The sequence below is a fragment of the Bidens hawaiensis genome, unplaced genomic scaffold (genome assembly GCF_021521415.1).
Source record: "Bidens hawaiensis isolate Kalapana, Puna unplaced genomic scaffold, B.hawaiensis_p1.1 tig00029978_1, whole genome shotgun sequence".
In the NCBI taxonomy this organism is placed as follows: Eukaryota; Viridiplantae; Streptophyta; class Magnoliopsida; order Asterales; family Asteraceae; genus Bidens; species Bidens hawaiensis.
The window spans coordinates 144,191-162,830 of record NW_027494988.1 but is presented as its reverse complement, the minus strand read 5'-3'; the positions used below and the strand labels follow the sequence as shown (position 1 = coordinate 162,830).

Below are 18,640 nucleotides of genomic sequence, written 5' to 3'. Positions count from 1 at the left end.
TTAGAAAGTGTAGGTCTTGCCAACTCTACGCACCCAACACGCATCGATGTGGGCCAGTCACCTCTTCATGGCCATTTCAGAAGTGGGCCATCGATGTGACAGGCCCATTTCCCACAGCAGCGGGAAACGTTCAATTTCTAGTGGTAGCCATCGACTACTTCACCAAGTGGATAGAAGCAAAATCCTTAGCCCAAACAACCGCAAAACATATTAAAAAATTTATTTGGGAATTTATTATTTGTCGTTTTGGACTTCCACAGACTTTGGTGAGCGATAACGGCACCAACTTTGCTGACAAGAAGCTACAAAAGTGGCTGGAAGAACTTCAAATCACCCACACCTTTACCTCAGTGGCACACCCGCAAGGTAACGGTGAGGTGGAAAGAGCAAATAAAAGCATCGTCGAAGGCATAAAGAAAAGACTCTGGGAACACAGATCCGGCTGGGTGGACGAAGTACCACACGTCCTTTGGGCAAACAGAACGCTGAAAAAGGCCAGTACGGGAGAAACCCCGTTCAGCCTCACTTATGGCACTGAAGCCATGGTCCCGGTCGAAATTGGTTTACCCTCACCAAGGGTCTTGATTCAGCCAGAAGACAATGATGCGGAAAGACGGTTAGACCTTATGCTAACCTGCAGAGACTTAGCCGCAGCGCGTGAAGAGAACTACAAGCGACAAATGCAAAAGTACTACAACACGCGGGTAAAACTCTGCAACTTTAATGTAAGAGACTACATATTGCGTAACAACGAGGCTTCAAACCAAGAGCGCCCAGGAAAGCTGGCACCGGTCTGGGAAGGACCGTACATTATCAAAGAAGTTTTGGGAAAGGGCGCATACCGGCTCGAAAGGCTCGATGACACTCCCATCCTAAGAACATTGAACGGAGCTCAATTACGCAAATGTTACATGTAGATCAATTCCAAACTTGTAAAGAAAAGGCCTAGAGCCACTTCTAATGGAAATGATTCTCCTTTATCACATTATGTTGATAGCCTTACCTTTATACTTATGAACTTCCTACACTGATGCCGGTATTCACCGCATAAATATGGGAAGAAGTAAGTCGTTGCGTGTGGAAGGCGGCAAAACCCGCATAAACACATAAAACGGTAAAAATTTCTAAGGAAAAGATAAGAAAAACCTTCACGCAGGTCAGTTATAGGTGAAGTTTGGTCATCCCACTAAATGAAAGTGACGGTCCTACCCGCACAATCATGATAGAGGAAACTGAACATTGACCTATTGACAACCGCGCGTCGAAAGGTTAACTTATTCAAAATACTTAGAAAAATTCCAAGGAAAAGATGAGGAAAACCTCCACGCAGGTCAGATATAAGTAAAGTTTAGCCATCCTACTAAGTGAAAGTGACGGTCTTACCCGCACAATCACGAAAGAGGAATCAAAATTTTAACTTTTTATCTGCCACGTTGAAAAGTTAACTTATCCAAGTACTCAAGAAATTGCTAAGATTAAACCAAAATATGCGTGAAATAAACAAGGCAAGGCATTAACAAATAATATTTATTCCATCAAATTCAAATATTACAAGAATTGCCGGGCACATACCCGCATACAAGATTATAAATCTATACAAATAAAAATCTACACTAACGGTGGAAAGGGATCTAAAGGATCAAGCTTCAGGACCACTCCCACTTGGACCCGCATCATCAGTAGAGTGTGGTGGTTCAAGGAAAGCCTTGAGAAGAGTTAGCCCATCATCAACAGCAGCAATCTCGTTCACCTTCTCCACCACCGGATGCGGGAAGGCAGCATACTGATTCACTGCTTGGTCATAAGCAGCTTCAGTATCCACATCATAAAGAGGGAAGTTGAAAGGCGGAATGCCTTGTTCAACAAACCCCAGACCAAGCAGAAAGCCAGCCTTTTCCCCATCCTCGTGAGAAGCGTTGAGGGCTGCGCTCTTCGCATCGTCATATGATGTGTTCGTGAAGACCCGATGCACAACCTACAAAACAGAAGTATATCAAAAACTCTTCTAAGTGTAAGGAAAAGCGTAAAGAAATTGTGAAACCGCTCATACCTGAGACAACGCTTCTCGAAGAAGCCATTCCTTGGTAACCAGAGCCTCCTGGAGGGCAGCTTGAGCTTCATTACGGGCGCGTTCGGCTTCGTTCTTTGTAAGGTTGGCAAGCAACACATCTTTAGCTGCAGCCTCTTCGACGCCCTTTAGCTTACTCTCAGTGTGGTCAAGCACCCCCCTCTGGTCCAAGATCTCTTGGAGCTTCTTGGCATCTCTCATGGCCAAGGCATCATGAGCCTGCTGGAGCCTCTCTAATTTGGCTTTAAGTTCCTCATTCTCGATGCGTAGAGGCTCAGCAACAGCTTCAGCCTTGGTGGCCCTCTCGGTTGCGTTCCGTGCAGTTTCCTTGGCCAACCGAAGCTGTTCGTTAACAGCTTGGGCAGCCTTGGAACGGACCTCGAGACGGGCCTGAACTTCAACCTCGAGGGCCTTGAAGGCCTTATCCTTTTCCGCAGCAACGGCGGCAAGCTTCGCATTCTCCTCCAGGATAGCCCGCGCCTGAGCTACTTCCAGGCTGCGCGCCGTCTTTAACTTGTCGTTTTCACGACAAATGTGACACCCGGTAAATTCCCAATCCCTTAAACCAAGTAATCAACCTAAATATTAGGTAATTATGTTATATGCGCCTTGCGCGAGCGCGCCATGTTAGTCAGCGCGTGCATTTGTTATGTGCGCCCTGCGCGAGCGCGCCATGATAGTCAGCGCGTGCATTTGTTATGTGCGCCCTGCGCGAGCGCGCCATGTTAAGAACCAGCGTGGGCATGTTATATGCGCCATGCGCGAATGTTTTGGCTTTATGTTTTCATGTACCTTAACGTTATGTTGTCTAATGGGTTGACCATCCCGCATGATGCTAAGGCGGGTGCATCCTAAATCGTTTATGCGCGTGCGGAAGGGAACTAACCTCCCCGCATGGCGGGAACATTGAGAGCTAGTTTGTCTGAAGCTCTAGATGGAATTGACTTCAACATAACTGATCACTATGTTGAAATACCAAGACCACCTGGAGAATCTACAAATGAAACTCAATGTCCCTAACTGCGAGAAGGTTACGCACCTACCCGCAGCAAAGAAATGTCCTTCACGCAGAAAGCTATGCGCACAAAGTAATACGCGCAGAACACTTAGTCTATTCTCCAGGCGTAAGGAGATTACTCCCGCCCAAAAGGAAACAGTAGCGTGTTTCAGAGATTTTCCACTTTTTACTGTACACTAACAAAAGTACCTGAAAAAGCACTGTAACACGAAAAGTCAACTATCAGCCACCCTATTCTCACCAACCCCAGACCTGCATGCCCTGACCAAATCAAATCAAAATCTTTTATCCACTACTCCACTTTTAAATAAATAATAATAATTTCCATACTTTATCATCATTACCCCTAGATATGAAAAGATTACAATCCCCTAAAGCAAGGGATTGTGTTCCCTCGAGTTTGCCTATAAATATGTAACCTAAGTTATCACCCAAAACACACTTCAAAGAACTACAAACTTGCACTAATCATCTCCCAAGCATCCGTTGTTTTCGTTTCCGATCCTGTTACCAGGTAAGCCTAGAATATAACCTTGAGATCTGCTTTCCAACCCTTATATTCTCCTAATTCTTGATCTTAATATATATACTTGTTATTTAATCGTATTCTAGACCTTCGATTCCGAGGCCAACACCAAGAAAACCCGAATCTCGATTAATCCCTTAACAAGAACCACAGGTGAGTCTCACAGCCCCTATTCTCGCTGTTTTCACTGTTTTTAAACTGTTTTCGGGGCGAGGGACACGTACTTAAATAATGTTTTATCATGGTATACTTACAAGCTATGCAAGCGATTATGTGTTTAAATTATATTTCATGATGAGCAATGCGAACGGTTATCTAAGGTTTTCGATGTGTGTGCGCTAGAACTCGAGTAAGTGATCACTTTACCATTGGAACTCTAAGGGTAGGGACTGCTGGTTTGATCCACCCACTCGTAGGGGTCGCACCTCTTTGCATGGACGAGTGCCTAGTATGGTCATGGGGCAGTACTATGGGTTTGAGCCCGCTCGTAGGGGTCGCGCCTCTTTGCATGGACGAGCGCCTTGTTTTCCGGCACAACGTCCGCGCGTAACCCGCGGGACGGAATTATTGATTAGCTCGTAGTGGCAGCGCCACTTTGCATGGACGAGCACAGTTCCCAGAAATGTTCGCGCGTAACCCGCGGAACGATTTTATCAGAATATGTTGATAGAACCATGTTTTACCAAGCATGTGTTTTAATGATGCTATCAGAATTATGTTTCAGAATGATTTGTATCAAAATTATGATGCAATACGATTTATCAAGTTACTAAAACTTGTGAACTCACTCAGTTTATACTGATTCAAATGTTTTTACGTGTCTTTCAGGAGATAATTAGGTAGCGCATGGAGTCACACTTAGAGCACCTCACGCTGAACATCTAAAACTAGCTTTTTGGAAGATTTTAGTTCTATCCATTCGATGCGCGTGGTTGTTCCCGCCGCGCAAGGGGATATGGCATGGAAATCTTCAACAGTTTTTATACTTGGATGTTTTTATGTAATTTTTAAACAATGTAATGTATTGGTATTAAACATTTCATGCGCAATGAAAATCTTTGAATGTTTGCAATGGCCCGTGCTTAATTATCAATCCCCACTCACGCGCGCCCGGCTGTTTCCGCCGCTCAGGGCCGGGTGTGACAACAAAGTAGCTCGACGCGCGGCTGCATCCGGGCAAGGAGGATTCGGAGCTCATTGGACAGCCTACCCTCCTGGTAGCTGGCCATCGCTTCCCCCAGCGCACCGCTTGGGGCGGCGTGGCGCGCCCATTCGACGCACTCCTCAGCAGTCCGGAGGGTCGTACCCCGGCGGATATTCCACCGAGGAGCGTACACCTCGTTGGAATCACGAACTGCAATAAAACAAAAACAGTTAGAGAAAAAGAAATGATAAAAGGGATATAGGCCAAAATAACCCTACGCACCTGTAGGGTCGACAACAGGCCGATAGCCACCAAACCCATCACCTGAACCTAAGGGATATCCATCCAAAAGGTCAGGGAGACGGGAAGGAGGCAAGGATTGGCTAGACGCCCCAACCCCGAACGTACCTGAAGGACCGACCGTAGTCGCCGGCGCCGGAGGAGGCATAGTGGAGGCCGCCGCAGTGGAAACCAACGGAGGTGAACTCACCGGAGGTGAACTCACAACCGTGGATGTTGCTGCGGAAGAACCCGCAAGAGAAATCACCGCCGGCTCAGTGATGGATTCTGTGAAAATGGCACTGACAGCCGGCGGGGATGATGTTACAGCTGGAACAGTTGGCTCAACGGGATGAGCAACTGAACCAGTACTGCAAACAGGCGTAGCCGCCTGGGTCATCGCCTCGGGTAGGTTGACCAAACCTACCTTCATGGGTCCAGAGCTGCTCCCTCCTGCTCCACGCTGGAATGCGGTAGCATCCACGCCTACACGAAGACAATATATATATAAGTATAATGGCGGAAAGATATGAAGTTAAAGTTATTAAGTTCACACTTACGAGTCCTTTTGAGCTTGAAGGTGCGAACAGGCGGGGATGAACCCGATGGAGCCGGCCTCTTCACGCCGGTCACCGTCGTTGTACTAGGCTGCCCGGAGGTGACAGCTGTCTCAACCTCCGGAGCAGTGGTCTCATCACCACCAGGGTTCCCCGCCGCCTCTTCACTCTCGGTCTCCGACTCTGACCGATTCCCTTGATCGGCAGTGGAGGTAACCTTCGCCTTACCCTTCCCGCCAACAGCCTTCTTCTTCCGCGCAAGGAAAGGACCATCTGCGGATTCCTCATCAGAAGATGACAAGATTAGAGGAATTCCAGCAGAGGTTTGAGCATTGAGAGGGCGAGGGTTAAATAATCTTTTACCTGGCCGCGTGGCGCTCAGTATCTCGTGGCCTGGCGGGTAGACCTCCACAAACCGATCCGCCGTTTGCTCGAGGATGGGCAACTCGTTCTCGTCAAGAGCACGAGTACCCAACCTAGCGGGACCACCAGCCTCCCGCGGATGCAGGAGCGACTGCAAGTCATTCCCCTCTGAAATAAAAAGAGAAACAGTTAGAATAAAACCCTAAATCAACAAAGAAGACGGAGCATACCATAAGGGATAAAGTTCAAACCGTATTCAAGGACGATGGGAATCTGTGGCGCCTCCGCCCCAGCATCCTTCCACACCCGGCTCATACCGAGCATCACCATACCGGATTCCGCAAAGCGGTAAACCGGAGTCTGGATCCGGGAAATCTTGGAGAACCATTCCACCTCCTGGTAGTTGGAGGCGTGAAGGCTGGGGAGTGCTCTCCCGTTCTTGAATGTCATCGCTATGGGGACGACACGGGCAGAGATGTAGAAGAACTCCCGCTTCCAAGACCGAAGACTGCGCTCGGTAGCGCAGATCTTCAAACCCTTGATCCGGGTGACCAGGGTGTACCAGCCTTGGATGCACCTCCATGAGTAGAAGGTCATCAGGCGGTCAACATGGGGCTCCACACCCAGAATGAGGCACACCCATTCAAAATGGCGGATCTTGGCGATCGCCATTGGGTGTACCTCCGTCAGGTGCACACCGTGTCTCTCCAAAACAAGGTATACAAACTTCGTCAATAGGAACCTGAGATTCCCATAGACGAAGAATGCAGCATATACCCCTATTTTGCCCTTGGGGGCATCATACACCGTCTGGTGAGGCTCAGGAAACTCAGGCTCGAACGGCTCGAGCATGAACTTCCTGACGATGTACTGATAAAGCTCGGTGGTAAGAGCACACTGGCATTCGCCAGCAGTGCTCTTATCATCCTTATCAGACGTAGACGTCGGGTTCTCGACGTACACGTCAGACTCCTCGGCGGTAGCTTCTGGATCATAAGTAGAAGACATGTTTTGGAGTTAAAGAATAACGATTTCAGGAGAATGCTCGACAGAAAGTTAGAGTATTCGCCGGAAATCGCTTAGAAGAAGAAGAGAGAAGTGAAAGAGTGGATTAAGATGAACCCTCTCCCCCTTTATATACTCATCGCAATGAATGCGATGAATTTAATGCGGAGGAGAGAGAAAAGCGCAGGTGCAATGAAACTATGACACGTGGAAAGAGCAAGCTGGCAACAGCTGTTGACAGGACGCGTGCCGAAAATCTCGTGCCCACCCGCCCGAAAACTCGCGCCCACGCGCCTGAAAAAGCGTCTGGAATGACCATATACTGTCACGTCGTCATAACTTCCTGCATGTCCTGAAACTGTCAGAAGAAACCGTCGGACACTAACGTCCCTTCAACAGTTTGGACTGTTCTTATCCTTTCACCAACTCTTCGAATTTCAAAGAAATTCAAAAGGATTCAAAGATTCAAAAATAAGAGGGAATATACCCCATTACCTTGGTATCCAAGAAACCGTAAGACAAGTGCGGGTACAGTGTCAAGGCGAAACCCTTCACATACCTAGCACCTGCAGGGAATTGAAGCCAAGAATACCTTGGAAGTAAAGAAACTATAAGACGAGTGCGGGTACAGTGTCAAGGCGAAACCCTTCACATACTTAGCACTCGCAGGGAATTGAAACCAAGAAGGATCTTCTGGACCGTGCTTGCGGAAAGAGAAATAGCACCTCCGCATAGCGGGAACGTTGAGAACTACCTTGTTTGAAACTTCAAGGCGGAATTGGTGGTTTAACATAACTGATCACTATGTCCAAAACTACCAAAATCTCGTGAAGAATCTATGCAAGTGAAACTCAACGCTCCCGATGTGCGAAGGGGTTAAACACCTACCCGCATCACAACCAAATATCAGGCAGAAAAGTCGGGAATTTCTGCGAGTGACATTAGGAAAACCGCGGGAAGAATCCCCACGAAAACCTTAAAACTAAAAAAACCCTTTTCAAAACCTCTTGCTTAAGTCCAAAAGTTCACCTCACTTATTAACAATTCATGAGAAGAACATTGGACTGGGGGACTTGAAGAGGTAGGTCCCAGCAGAGCCCAGTTGGACCCGCAAGACTCACCTTGAAGAGGGACGTCTGCGCAAGGACCAACTGGTTCCGCAGGACCCACCATGCTCAGAGATGAAGACCTTACGCGCAGTACGCCAGCTGTTCCCGCAGGAAAAGCCTCCCAATGGTGAAGTACCTCGCCTGTTCCCGCAGCTGCGGATACAAGCCATCAGGGAAGGCTACCCGCACTAATAGCAAGGCTACACGCACAAGGCACTAACTCTCAATAATTAGTGTCACCTGAAGGAATGAGCAAGGCGGGAATACTCCCGCCCAAATGAGCCAGTCCGTACGCTTCTGTAAGGTCTTTTGTACTATACCTGCCAAGGTATGGACCAAATAGACAAGATCTGACCAGAGCAGCCCATGAACCAATCACAGGGTGACAGCTCACCGACAACAGTACGAGGAGGAGCACGCTCTAGTACTGTTTGTCACTATTAGCCGCTGCCTACTCACCAACCCTTGTCGTGGCACGCGCATAGCCTGCAGTTGGTGGAAAAGGAATAGTACACAGCCGGCGGAAAAGGAATAGTACACAGCCGGCGGAAAAGGAACAGTACACAGCCGCCCTTGTCACTATCAGCCGTTGCCTACCCACCAACCACTGGCATGGCACGTGCGTAGCCCACAGTTGGTAGAACAAGAATATTATACAGCTGGCTGTACCTGCTTGGAAACCTACCTTCGGCTATAAATACTCCAACACCTTGGAACGGTATTATTATCTTGTATCTTATCTTCACTAGTTATTTCTCTCAATATACACTTATATTCAGAGCAATCTAGTCTGATTCTCACGCCGGAGGGTGGTCACAAGGAGGAACCCCCCCTTCTCAGTGACGAGCTCACGGTGTCTGTTTTGCAGGTCATCTGAAGAACAACCATCTTCGCCGGACCTAACCATCGTGGGAAACATCTACTTAACCCCCAAATTATCCATAATCTGCCCGGGGTCAATTAGTGTTTCTTCAATAACCCATCTCTTGTAATAACAAAATTAGCTTCATCAATAATAAATATTTCGTGGTCTAGTTACACGATCAATTAAAAACTCCAAAAGAAAACTAACTATTAACATGTAGTGTAGACAATGAAGGAATTTATCATATCTTATCTTACCTACCTAATGTAACTTACTTCCTCAAAATAAAAAAATAACTTTACACACAAAGCTTAGATTAGAACTAAGGGAAAATTTTCAAAATAACCATTTATGAAAATAAATTTATAGTTTTAGGTGTAATTTGTAAAAAAATCTAGAAATATATATTATAAACTAGTCGTGACGAGTAGTTTGTAGAGATCAATTAGAACTTGTCACGCGTCCTTAAAATAACCGTAACGAGCACATTCACTAATCATTTACTCGTCACGACTAAATAAGTTTAATGCATCGTAATCAACGCCCACGAGTAATTCATAAACAATCTACTCGTCACGACTAAATAAGTTTTGTGCCTCGTAATCGACGCCCACGAGTAATTCATAAGTCCTTTAGTCGTGACGAGTAAATTATAAGGTTAAACTAGTCGCGACGAGTTAACTACTAATAAACTACTCATGTAGGGAATGTAAACCGGGCAAACTAGTCGTCTCGACTAAAGGACTTATGAAATTACTCGCGGACGTTGATTACGAGGCATGAAACTTATTTAGTCATGACGAGTAAATGATTAGTGAACCTGCTCGTTACGGTTACTTTGTGGGCACGTGTCAAGTTTTAATTAGTTACACAAACTACTCGTCACGACTAGTTTATAGTATATATTTATAGAATTTCTTACAAATGACACCTAAAACTTGAAATTTGTTTTCATAAACGCTTATTTCGGAATGTCTCCTTTATCGTATCTTTTCTTACCTAATGTTACAAATTTTTAGGGAAAATTCCCAAAATAAGCATTTATGAAAACAAATTTATAGTTTTAGGTATTATTTGAAAAAAATTCCAGAAACAGATATTATAAACTAGTTGTGACGAGTAGTTTGTAGAACCAACTAAAACTTGCCACGTGTCCTTAAACTAACCGTAACAAGCACGTTCACTAATCATTTACTCGTCACGACTAAATAAGTTTCATGCATCGTTATCAATGGCACTGGTCATTCCCTACACAAGTAGTTTATTAGTAGTTAACTCGTCGCGACTAGTTTAACCTTATAATATACTCGTAACGACTAAATGACTTATGAATTGCTTGTGGGGGTTGCTTAAGAGGCATGAAACTTATTTAGTCGTGATGAGTAAATGATTAGTGAACGTGCTCGTTATGGTTAGTTTAAGGACACATGACAAGTTCTAATTGGTTTCTACAATCTACTTGTCACGACTAGTTTATAATACCTATTTTCGAAATTTTTTTACAAATAATATCCAAAACTAGAAATTTGTTTTCATAAATGCTTATTTTGGAAATTTTCCAAAATTTTTATCTTAACTTTCATATCAACTTTCTAAAATACAAAAAAAAAAAAAAAAAAAACTAACGTTACACTCCAAGCATACAATAAGGCCAGCCACTCACTAGTCCACTACATATATATGCCCTAACAGGCACCACCCCTATATCTATATCCCTTGAGACGACTTTCGTCTTTCTCATTTCTTCTCATTTCCAAACCCTAGATCTCACTTTCAAACTCTCCGGCGATGGCTTCCCGGAGGCTCGCCGCCACTCTCCTACGCTCCTCTCTCCGATCACCCTCCCGATCTTCACTCTCCCACTCCACCAGATCCGCACGCGCCTTATCCCAATCTCACGCGCCCAACCGCTTCCTCCACAACCGTGCAGTGAACTACTCTTCCTCCTCCTCCGCCGCCGCTCCGGCGAAGTCAGTTTCAACTTCCGGCGGAGGATCTGGAAAGATAACCGATGAGTTCACCGGTGCTGGTGCGATCGGACAGGTGTGCCAGGTGATTGGAGCTGTGGTGGATGTGAGGTTTAGTGAGGGATTGCCGCCGATTCTGACGGCGTTGGAGGTGTTGGATAACTCGATAAGGTTGGTGCTGGAAGTGGCGCAGCATTTGGGGGAGAATATGGTGAGGACGATTGCTATGGATGGGACTGAAGGACTTGTGAGAGGTCAACGCGTGCTTAATACTGGTTCGCCTATCACTGTAAGTTTGTTTTTTTTATGGATTGGTTAGAATGTTAGGTCAACTTATTATGATAAGAGTTTTTGAAATTGATATGGTTTGCTGCTTTATTGTTTTGATGTTAAGATCTGTGATACTCTATGTTTATAATAATAGAAATGTATTGTTGATGTAATTGTTGCGTATTCAAATTTGTTATCTGAGTTGAGTTTGAGTTTGTCTCGGCTCGAGTTCGGACCGTGAATCGTTTTTTAATCTTAGAGTTTTGTTGTTTATTGAATTATATAATAAATGTACTCGATAAAAGTTACATAAATTGAAGCCTTGTTTAAGCTCGCAAGCCGCATCTATAGGCTATGGCTCGGGCTTGATCTCATTTAAGCTTGGATTGGTTTGAGCTTTTAGCGAGCCAATCTCGAGGAGCTAGCGGGCGGCTTGGTTTGTTTGCGCACCTAATTGCAACTGATTATCAACTTTTTTCTCTACAAGTTTGTTCATTTAAGAAGGTTTACATGAATTGAAGCCTTGTTTAGGCTCATGAGCCGGCTCAGCCATGTTTATTAAACATGCTTATCTTTAGGTTCTGGCTTGGGCTTGATCTCATTTAATCGGATTGGTTTGAGCTTTTAGCGAGCCGATCTTGAGTAGCTCACGAGCGGCTTGGTTTGTTTGCGCACCTAATTGCAACTGATTATCAACTTTTTTCTCTACAAGTTTGTTCATTTAAGAAGGTTTACATGAATTGAAGCCTTGTTTAGGCTCGTGAGCCGGCTCAGCCATGTTTATTAAACATGCTTATCTTTAGGTTCTGGCTTGGGCTTGATCTCATTTAATCGGATTGGTTTGAGCTTTTAGCGAGCCGATCTTGAGTAGCTCACGAGCGGCTTGGTTTGTTTGCGCACCTAATTGCAACTGCTTATCAACTTTTTTTCTCCACAAGTTTGTTCGTTTAAGAAGGTTTACATGAATCTGATTGGTTTAAAATGTTTAATAGAAGTGTATTGTTGACATAATTGTTGCATATTGAAATTTGTTATATTAGTTTGATACAACCTTAAAATTTGGTAGTGTGGTTTGCGAATTAGGGGGTGTAAATGAGTTGAGTTTGAGTTTGTCTCGGCTCGAGCTTGGACTGTGAGTAGTTTTTTTAATCTTGAGTTTTGTTTGTTTATTGAATTATATAATATATAATAAATGCACTCAATAAAAATTACATAAATTGATCGCAGCTTGAGCTCGTTTATTAAACACATTTATCTTTAGACTCTGGCTTGGGCTTGAACTCATTTAAGCTCGGATTGGTTTGAGCTTTTAGCGAGTAGATCACGAGCGGCTTGGGTTGTTTGGGCACCTAATTGCAACTGCTTATCAACTTTTTTTCTCTACATATTTGTTTGTTTAAGAAGGTTTACATGAATCTGATTTTTGGTTTGATTGTCGTTTATATTTGCTGTGAATCTGATCTTTGATTTATGTTGAGTTACGCTAATTTGTGGACCTAATTTTGATCTTTTTGGTAGGTACCTGTTGGTAGAGCAACCCTTGGTCGTATTATTAATGTTATTGGAGAGCCTATTGACCACAGAGGCGAAATTAGTATGTTTTCTATTGAGTAACACACTTGCTGTCTATTGTATTGGAACTAATAACTAACTTATTCTTGGTTTTTTCAACAGAAACCGACCACTATTTGCCAATCCATAGAGAAGCTCCAGCTTTTGTTGAGCAAGCAACAGAACAACAAATCCTTGTCACTGGAATCAAGGTATTTCGTCTGTGGAATTTAATATATAGACATGTTTTTATTTTTTATTATGTTGGATTATATTTTTAATCATTGTTTTGGTTGTTATAGGTTGTTGATTTATTAGCTCCATATCAAAGGGGAGGAAAGATTGGTTTGTTTGGTGGTGCTGGTGTCGGGAAAACTGTGCTTATCATGGAACTTATCAACAATGTTGCCAAAGCTCATGGTTTGTAAATTTTATCATACATTTACCACATTTTGATTGATTCATAATTTATGAATTATTTGTCTTTTAATCTTTGTAGGTGGTTTCTCTGTCTTTGCTGGTGTTGGTGAACGCACCCGAGAAGGTAATGATTTATACAGAGAAATGATGGAAAGTGGTGTCATTAAGCTAGGTGACAAGCAGGTGTGTTTATTGAAGCTTCTATTATTATTATTATTATTATTATTATTATTTATTCTTTTAAAGAGAATTGTTTCCTTTTCACTGATATTTGATATGCTATATGTTTCTAGAGTGAGAGCAAGTGTGCTCTTGTATACGGTCAAATGAATGAGCCCCCAGGTGCTCGTGCACGTGTTGGGCTAACCGGGTTGACTGTGGCCGAACACTTTAGAGATGCTGAAGGACAAGATGTGCTTCTTTTCATTGACAACATTTTCCGTTTCACTCAGGTGGGTTTTGGTTAGTTGATTACATGTATCTACTTTTATATGGGTGAGATTAATAATGATATTAACAATAATAATGATAATTATATGCAGGCAAACTCTGAGGTGTCCGCTTTACTTGGTCGTATTCCATCTGCTGTCGGTTACCAACCAACTTTGGCTACGGATCTTGGAGGTCTTCAGGAACGTATCACAACAACCAAAAAGGGTTCTATTACATCCGTTCAAGCTATTTACGTTCCTGCTGATGATTTAACAGATCCTGCTCCCGCCACAACTTTTGCTCACTTGGATGCTACAACTGTGCTATCTAGACAGGTCATCTATCTTTTTTTAGATTATGTCAGCCCGTTTGGGTAATGGGTTCCAAAAGGTTCAGGTTTAAGCTCAGAACTAAACCTAACCAACCCAAGTTTGTTCATTTATTAATGGGTTGTTTTTGGTTGTCTTTTTATAATCTGTTTGTTTTGCTCATGGTGACTCTGTTATTAATGGACAGATCTCTGAACTCGGTATCTACCCTGCTGTTGACCCACTTGATTCTACTTCGCGTATGCTTTCACCACACATTTTGGGAGAAGACCATTACAATACAGCTCGTGGTGTACAGAAGGTTCTTCAGAACTACAAGAATCTTCAAGATATTATTGCCATTCTTGGTATGGACGAGCTTAGTGAAGACGACAAGTTAACTGTCGCTCGGGCCCGCAAGATTCAAAGGTTTTTGAGCCAGCCCTTCCATGTTGCTGAAGTCTTCACCGGTGCCCCTGGTAAATATGTGGAACTCAAGGAGAGCATTGGCAGTTTCCAGGTCAGCATTTATATATTAATATTATTATTTTCTCAGTTTTAGAAATTTAAATTTAAAATGTTGCTGATTGGGTGGTGATCTGGCAGGGTGTGTTGGATGGGAAGTATGATGACTTACCCGAGCAGTCGTTTTACATGGTTGGAGGGATCGATGAGGTTATTGCCAAGGCTGAGAAGATTGCCAAGGAGAATGCTTCTTAGATGTTCTCCATCAATTCTCATATCAGATAGTTGCGAAAAGAAATGATTGAATAATTTTGTTTTAAAAATACTGAGGTGTATGTGGGATTCTTTAATGGATTCCTGGTTTTTGAGTTTTTATTGCAATGGCATGGCTGTTTGGGCTTTTATTGTCATATAATAAGAGGGATGAGTGTTGGGAATTTGTATATTTGTTTGTTTTATTGCTTCTATGGAAGTTCATCTTTGATCTTTTCTTAATCCCAGTTTGTGCATAACAAATTCATTGACCATTGATGCTATTTGTCTCATATTCGTTAGGCGAGAAGTTTGTTTGCGTTTAACAAATTAACAAGCATAATCAAAGAATCGTGCTCAATTGGTTAAAGGAACATATATACATGAACAGAGGTCGTGTTTGTTCAATTGCTTTCTTGAACGTTTGTTAATATATATTCATTAAATGTAAAACCAAAATAGTCTAGACTCTGTTTTATAATATAAACTAGATTTGTCTTTTAAAATATTAACCATGGGTTAATGTTTTAGAACATGACATGAAAGTAAATGATTGAAGATATTAAAAAAAACACTTGTGCTCAAGCATGTGCCTTTGTTTTGAGATAACTATGTTTATAATATGAATTTTGGTGCTTAAAACGATGATTATGTCTAATGCTGAAATCAAGGGGTGTGAACCATTCATAAACAAGTTCAATGCTTAGTTTTTGTGAGCCATTCAAAGCATATAATATTTTTGTTTTCTTCGAGATAACTTGGGTTTATTTATTTATTTATTTTCACAAAAACAACCTTATTTCTACATATTTTTAAATGTAAAAAACGTTATTAAAAGCGAGTCACTATAACGCATGAACAAACTTTATATTTTATCAACGTCCTCATTGCGACGCACAGATTAATGTGTATCACCGTCGTAACGAACAAGATCATTTACTAGTTTGATGCAAAATGAACCCCCCCCCCCCCCCCCCCAAAAAAAAAAAAATGTACAATACAACCTTGTAACCTACTTTTAGCATTTAAAGACATTATTATTATTATTATTGTTCCCCCCCCCCCCCCCCAAATGTACAATACAACCTTGTAACCTACTTTTAGCATTTAAAGACATTATCATTATTATTATTATTATTATTATTAGAGTTAATGGTCATTTTTGTTCCTGTGGTTTGCTATTTTGCCACTTCAGTACAAAGTTTGAAATTTTATTAATTTAGTTCTCATAGTTTTAAACATTAGCCAACTGTATCCCCCCCGTCCAACGGTATATAACTATGCCGTTAGTTTAAAGGTATTTTTATATTTCTCCTTTTTATTTTGAGTTAATGGTCATTTTTGTCCATGTGGTTTGATACTTTTGTCACTTCAGTCTAAGGTTTGAAATTTTGTTAATTTAGTCCTCATAGTTTTAAACATTAACCAATAATTATGCCCCTCCGTCTATCGGCATCCAACTATGCCGTTACTTCGTTTTCACGTTCCCTTACGTGAGGGTCATATGTCTTTTTATACATTATGTGAGGGCTATATTCATCTTTTTAGACAAAATCAATACTGTTTAGCCATCTACAACCCTAGAGTTCGATGAATTCAAGAACAACACCACGACTTGAAGAAAACACATGCGATTTAGTGTATCGATTTATTGAGCAAACATGGAAATGTGGGATATTCGACCTCTTGATGTTGATTTCGACCCAGATGTTTGCTACAATATGTTAATTTCTAAACAATAACTATTATGGATTAATCAAAGAAACAATTTTTAGTTTTTTCGGTATAGTTCGGTTTCAGGGAATTACCCTAACCACTTTACCATTGAATTCCACCATGGGGGAGAGTTTAGGATGTTTAGAAACTAAATACGAGGGGGGGTATGATTATTGTTGTCGACAGAGTAAATGTAGACCTGTTTTGGTCGATGCTCGATGGTTTTGGGCTTGGATTATGCTCTTTGGGGTTATAGACAAAAAAAAAAGATTGAATTAAATTATACATTAAATTGACAAATTTTCAAAATTTGGACTGAAGTGACAAAATTATCAAACCGTAGGGACGAAAATGACCATTAACTCAAAATAAAAAAGAGAAATACAAAAATACTCTTAAACTAACTACATAGTTTAATGCTGTTAAACGGGAGGCATAATTGGCTAATGTTTAAAGCTATAAAGATTAAATCGACAAAATTTCAAACCGGCAAAGTTAGAAACGAAAGGGACAAAAAATAGTCGTTAACTCTTATTATTATTATTATTATTATTATTATTATTATTATTGTTATTTTGGCATTTAAGCGTAATCTCTCCCTCCAGAATCATCTGTTAGGGTTAGGGTTTCATCAACCGGAGAAGATGCCGTTGTTCATGACCGATGATTATGAAGAATACTACCGCTGCTACGGCGATCCATCTGTGATATCTCAGAAAGCTCAACACTCTCAATCTGCAATATCTGTTATTATCTATTTATTTATTTGCATTCTTCATTTGCTCATCATGCTTCAATTGCATAAGTTAACATTTCAATTTGACCTGGCTGCTTGTAGTGTTACACTCAAACACAATTTTGTTTTCTAGATTTTAATATAGTGGTAAATTGTACACCTGCTACTATTAATTAGGGTGTGCACTGGCTGTTCAAAAAGCTCGAGGCTCGAAGCGCAGGCTCATGGCTTGCTCGATAAAAGCTCGAATAAAACTAGCTATAAAAAGTTGATTTGAAACATCCTGAGCTGATTTGGATCATTTTTATAACCGAGCCAAAATTGACCCTGGCTCGACTCGAGTCATGGCTCGATCTTAAGCTCGCTTAACTTCAAAATCAAGCTAGAGCCTAGCTAAGTTGCCTCGTTAAATTTCGAGCCCGAGCTCGAAACCACCCTGGCTCGACTCGTGAACAGCCCAGTGCACGGTCCAGTTTGAGTCGGTTTTGGGCTAAAACCTAACCAAAGATTGAAACTTTGTTTTTTGAAAACAGTTAGGTTTTGGTTATTTGGTTTGAGTTGGGTCAATTTTAGGCTAAAACTAAAACTTTGGTTTCTGAATTTTTTGAAAACCTTTCGGTTTTGGTTATTTGGTTTGAGTTGGGTCAGTTTTAGGCTAAAACTGAAACTTTGGTTTCTGAACTTTTTGAAAACCGTTCGGTTTTGGTTATTTGGTTTGAGTTGGGTCAGTTTTAGGCTAAAACTGAAACTTTGGTTTCTGAATTTTTTGGAAACCGTTCGGTTTTGGTTATTTGGTTTGAGTTGGGTAAGTTTTATACTAAAAATGACCCTTTGGTTTCTGAACTTTTTGAAACCGTTTGGTTTTGGTTTTTTCAGTTTTGGTTGTTTAGTTTGAGGTCAGTTCGATTTTAGGCTAAAACTAAACCAAAGATTGAAGCTTTGGTTATTGAATTTTTGAAAACCGTCCAGTTTCGGTATCTGTTTTTTCGATTTTGGTTTTCGCTTTCAGTTTCGGTTTTTACAAATACATAAAACAAACCGTCGGTTTTTATTTCGGTTCGGTCTTTTTCCTCGGTTTCATGCACAATAATTCAAAAAATTAGTACATTGTTCTTCAAGTAAAGTAATGTGTTATTGATGATATGTCTTCTAAGCTTGCTGATCTTGAAAGAAACTACAATGATGCGTATGACACATTGAAGCGGATGGATGAGAAAAACAAGAAACTCAAGTCGAAACTTGAAGCTTTACAGAATGAGGAACAGTTGTCTAAACAACAAATCGTTAAAGCCACCTCTGCTAGAATACAATTCGAGCCAGGGGTCATTCAAGTCATGCAAAACGAGGTTCAGTTCAATGGCTTACCAGACGAAGATCCAAATGGTCATATTGCACATTTCTTGCAAGTTTGTGATGTTTTGAAGATCAATGGAGCTACTGATGACGCTATCAGGGTTCACCTCTTTCCATTTTCACTGCGGGATAAAGCAAAGTTGTGGGTCAGATCTCTTCCCGCTGGTTCCATCACGACTTGGGACACGATGGCTGAGAAGTTTCTTTCAAAATACTTTCCGCAAGATAGAGCTGGT

General features: G+C 41.9%; 1 protein-coding gene across 1 annotated transcript; it reads left to right on the top strand.

Annotated features, from left to right (window-relative positions):
- Positions 1–10,706: 10,706 nt before the first annotated feature.
- On the top strand, positions 10,707–14,749 carry LOC143579798 (ATP synthase subunit beta, mitochondrial-like). Its single transcript, XM_077062998.1, has 9 exons — positions 10,707–11,190; positions 12,690–12,765; positions 12,846–12,934; positions 13,025–13,142; positions 13,222–13,325; positions 13,436–13,594; positions 13,685–13,909; positions 14,091–14,402; positions 14,489–14,749. Exons 1-9 carry the CDS (start codon positions 10,723–10,725, stop codon positions 14,600–14,602), a joined length of 1,665 nt encoding a protein of 554 aa, XP_076919113.1. The 5' UTR covers positions 10,707–10,722; the 3' UTR covers positions 14,603–14,749.
- The last annotated feature ends 3,891 nt before the right edge of the window (positions 14,750–18,640 follow it).

Coding starts and splice junctions, on each gene's coding strand:
- LOC143579798 (XM_077062998.1), top strand. CDS start 10,723: ATGGCTTCCCGGAGGCTCGCCGCCACTCTCCTACGCTCCTCTCTCCGA. Junction 12,935..13,024: donor TCCTTGTCACTGGAATCAAG/GTATTTCGTCTG, acceptor TGGTTGTTATAG/GTTGTTGATTTATTAGCTCC. Junction 14,403..14,488: donor AGAGCATTGGCAGTTTCCAG/GTCAGCATTTAT, acceptor GTGATCTGGCAG/GGTGTGTTGGATGGGAAGTA.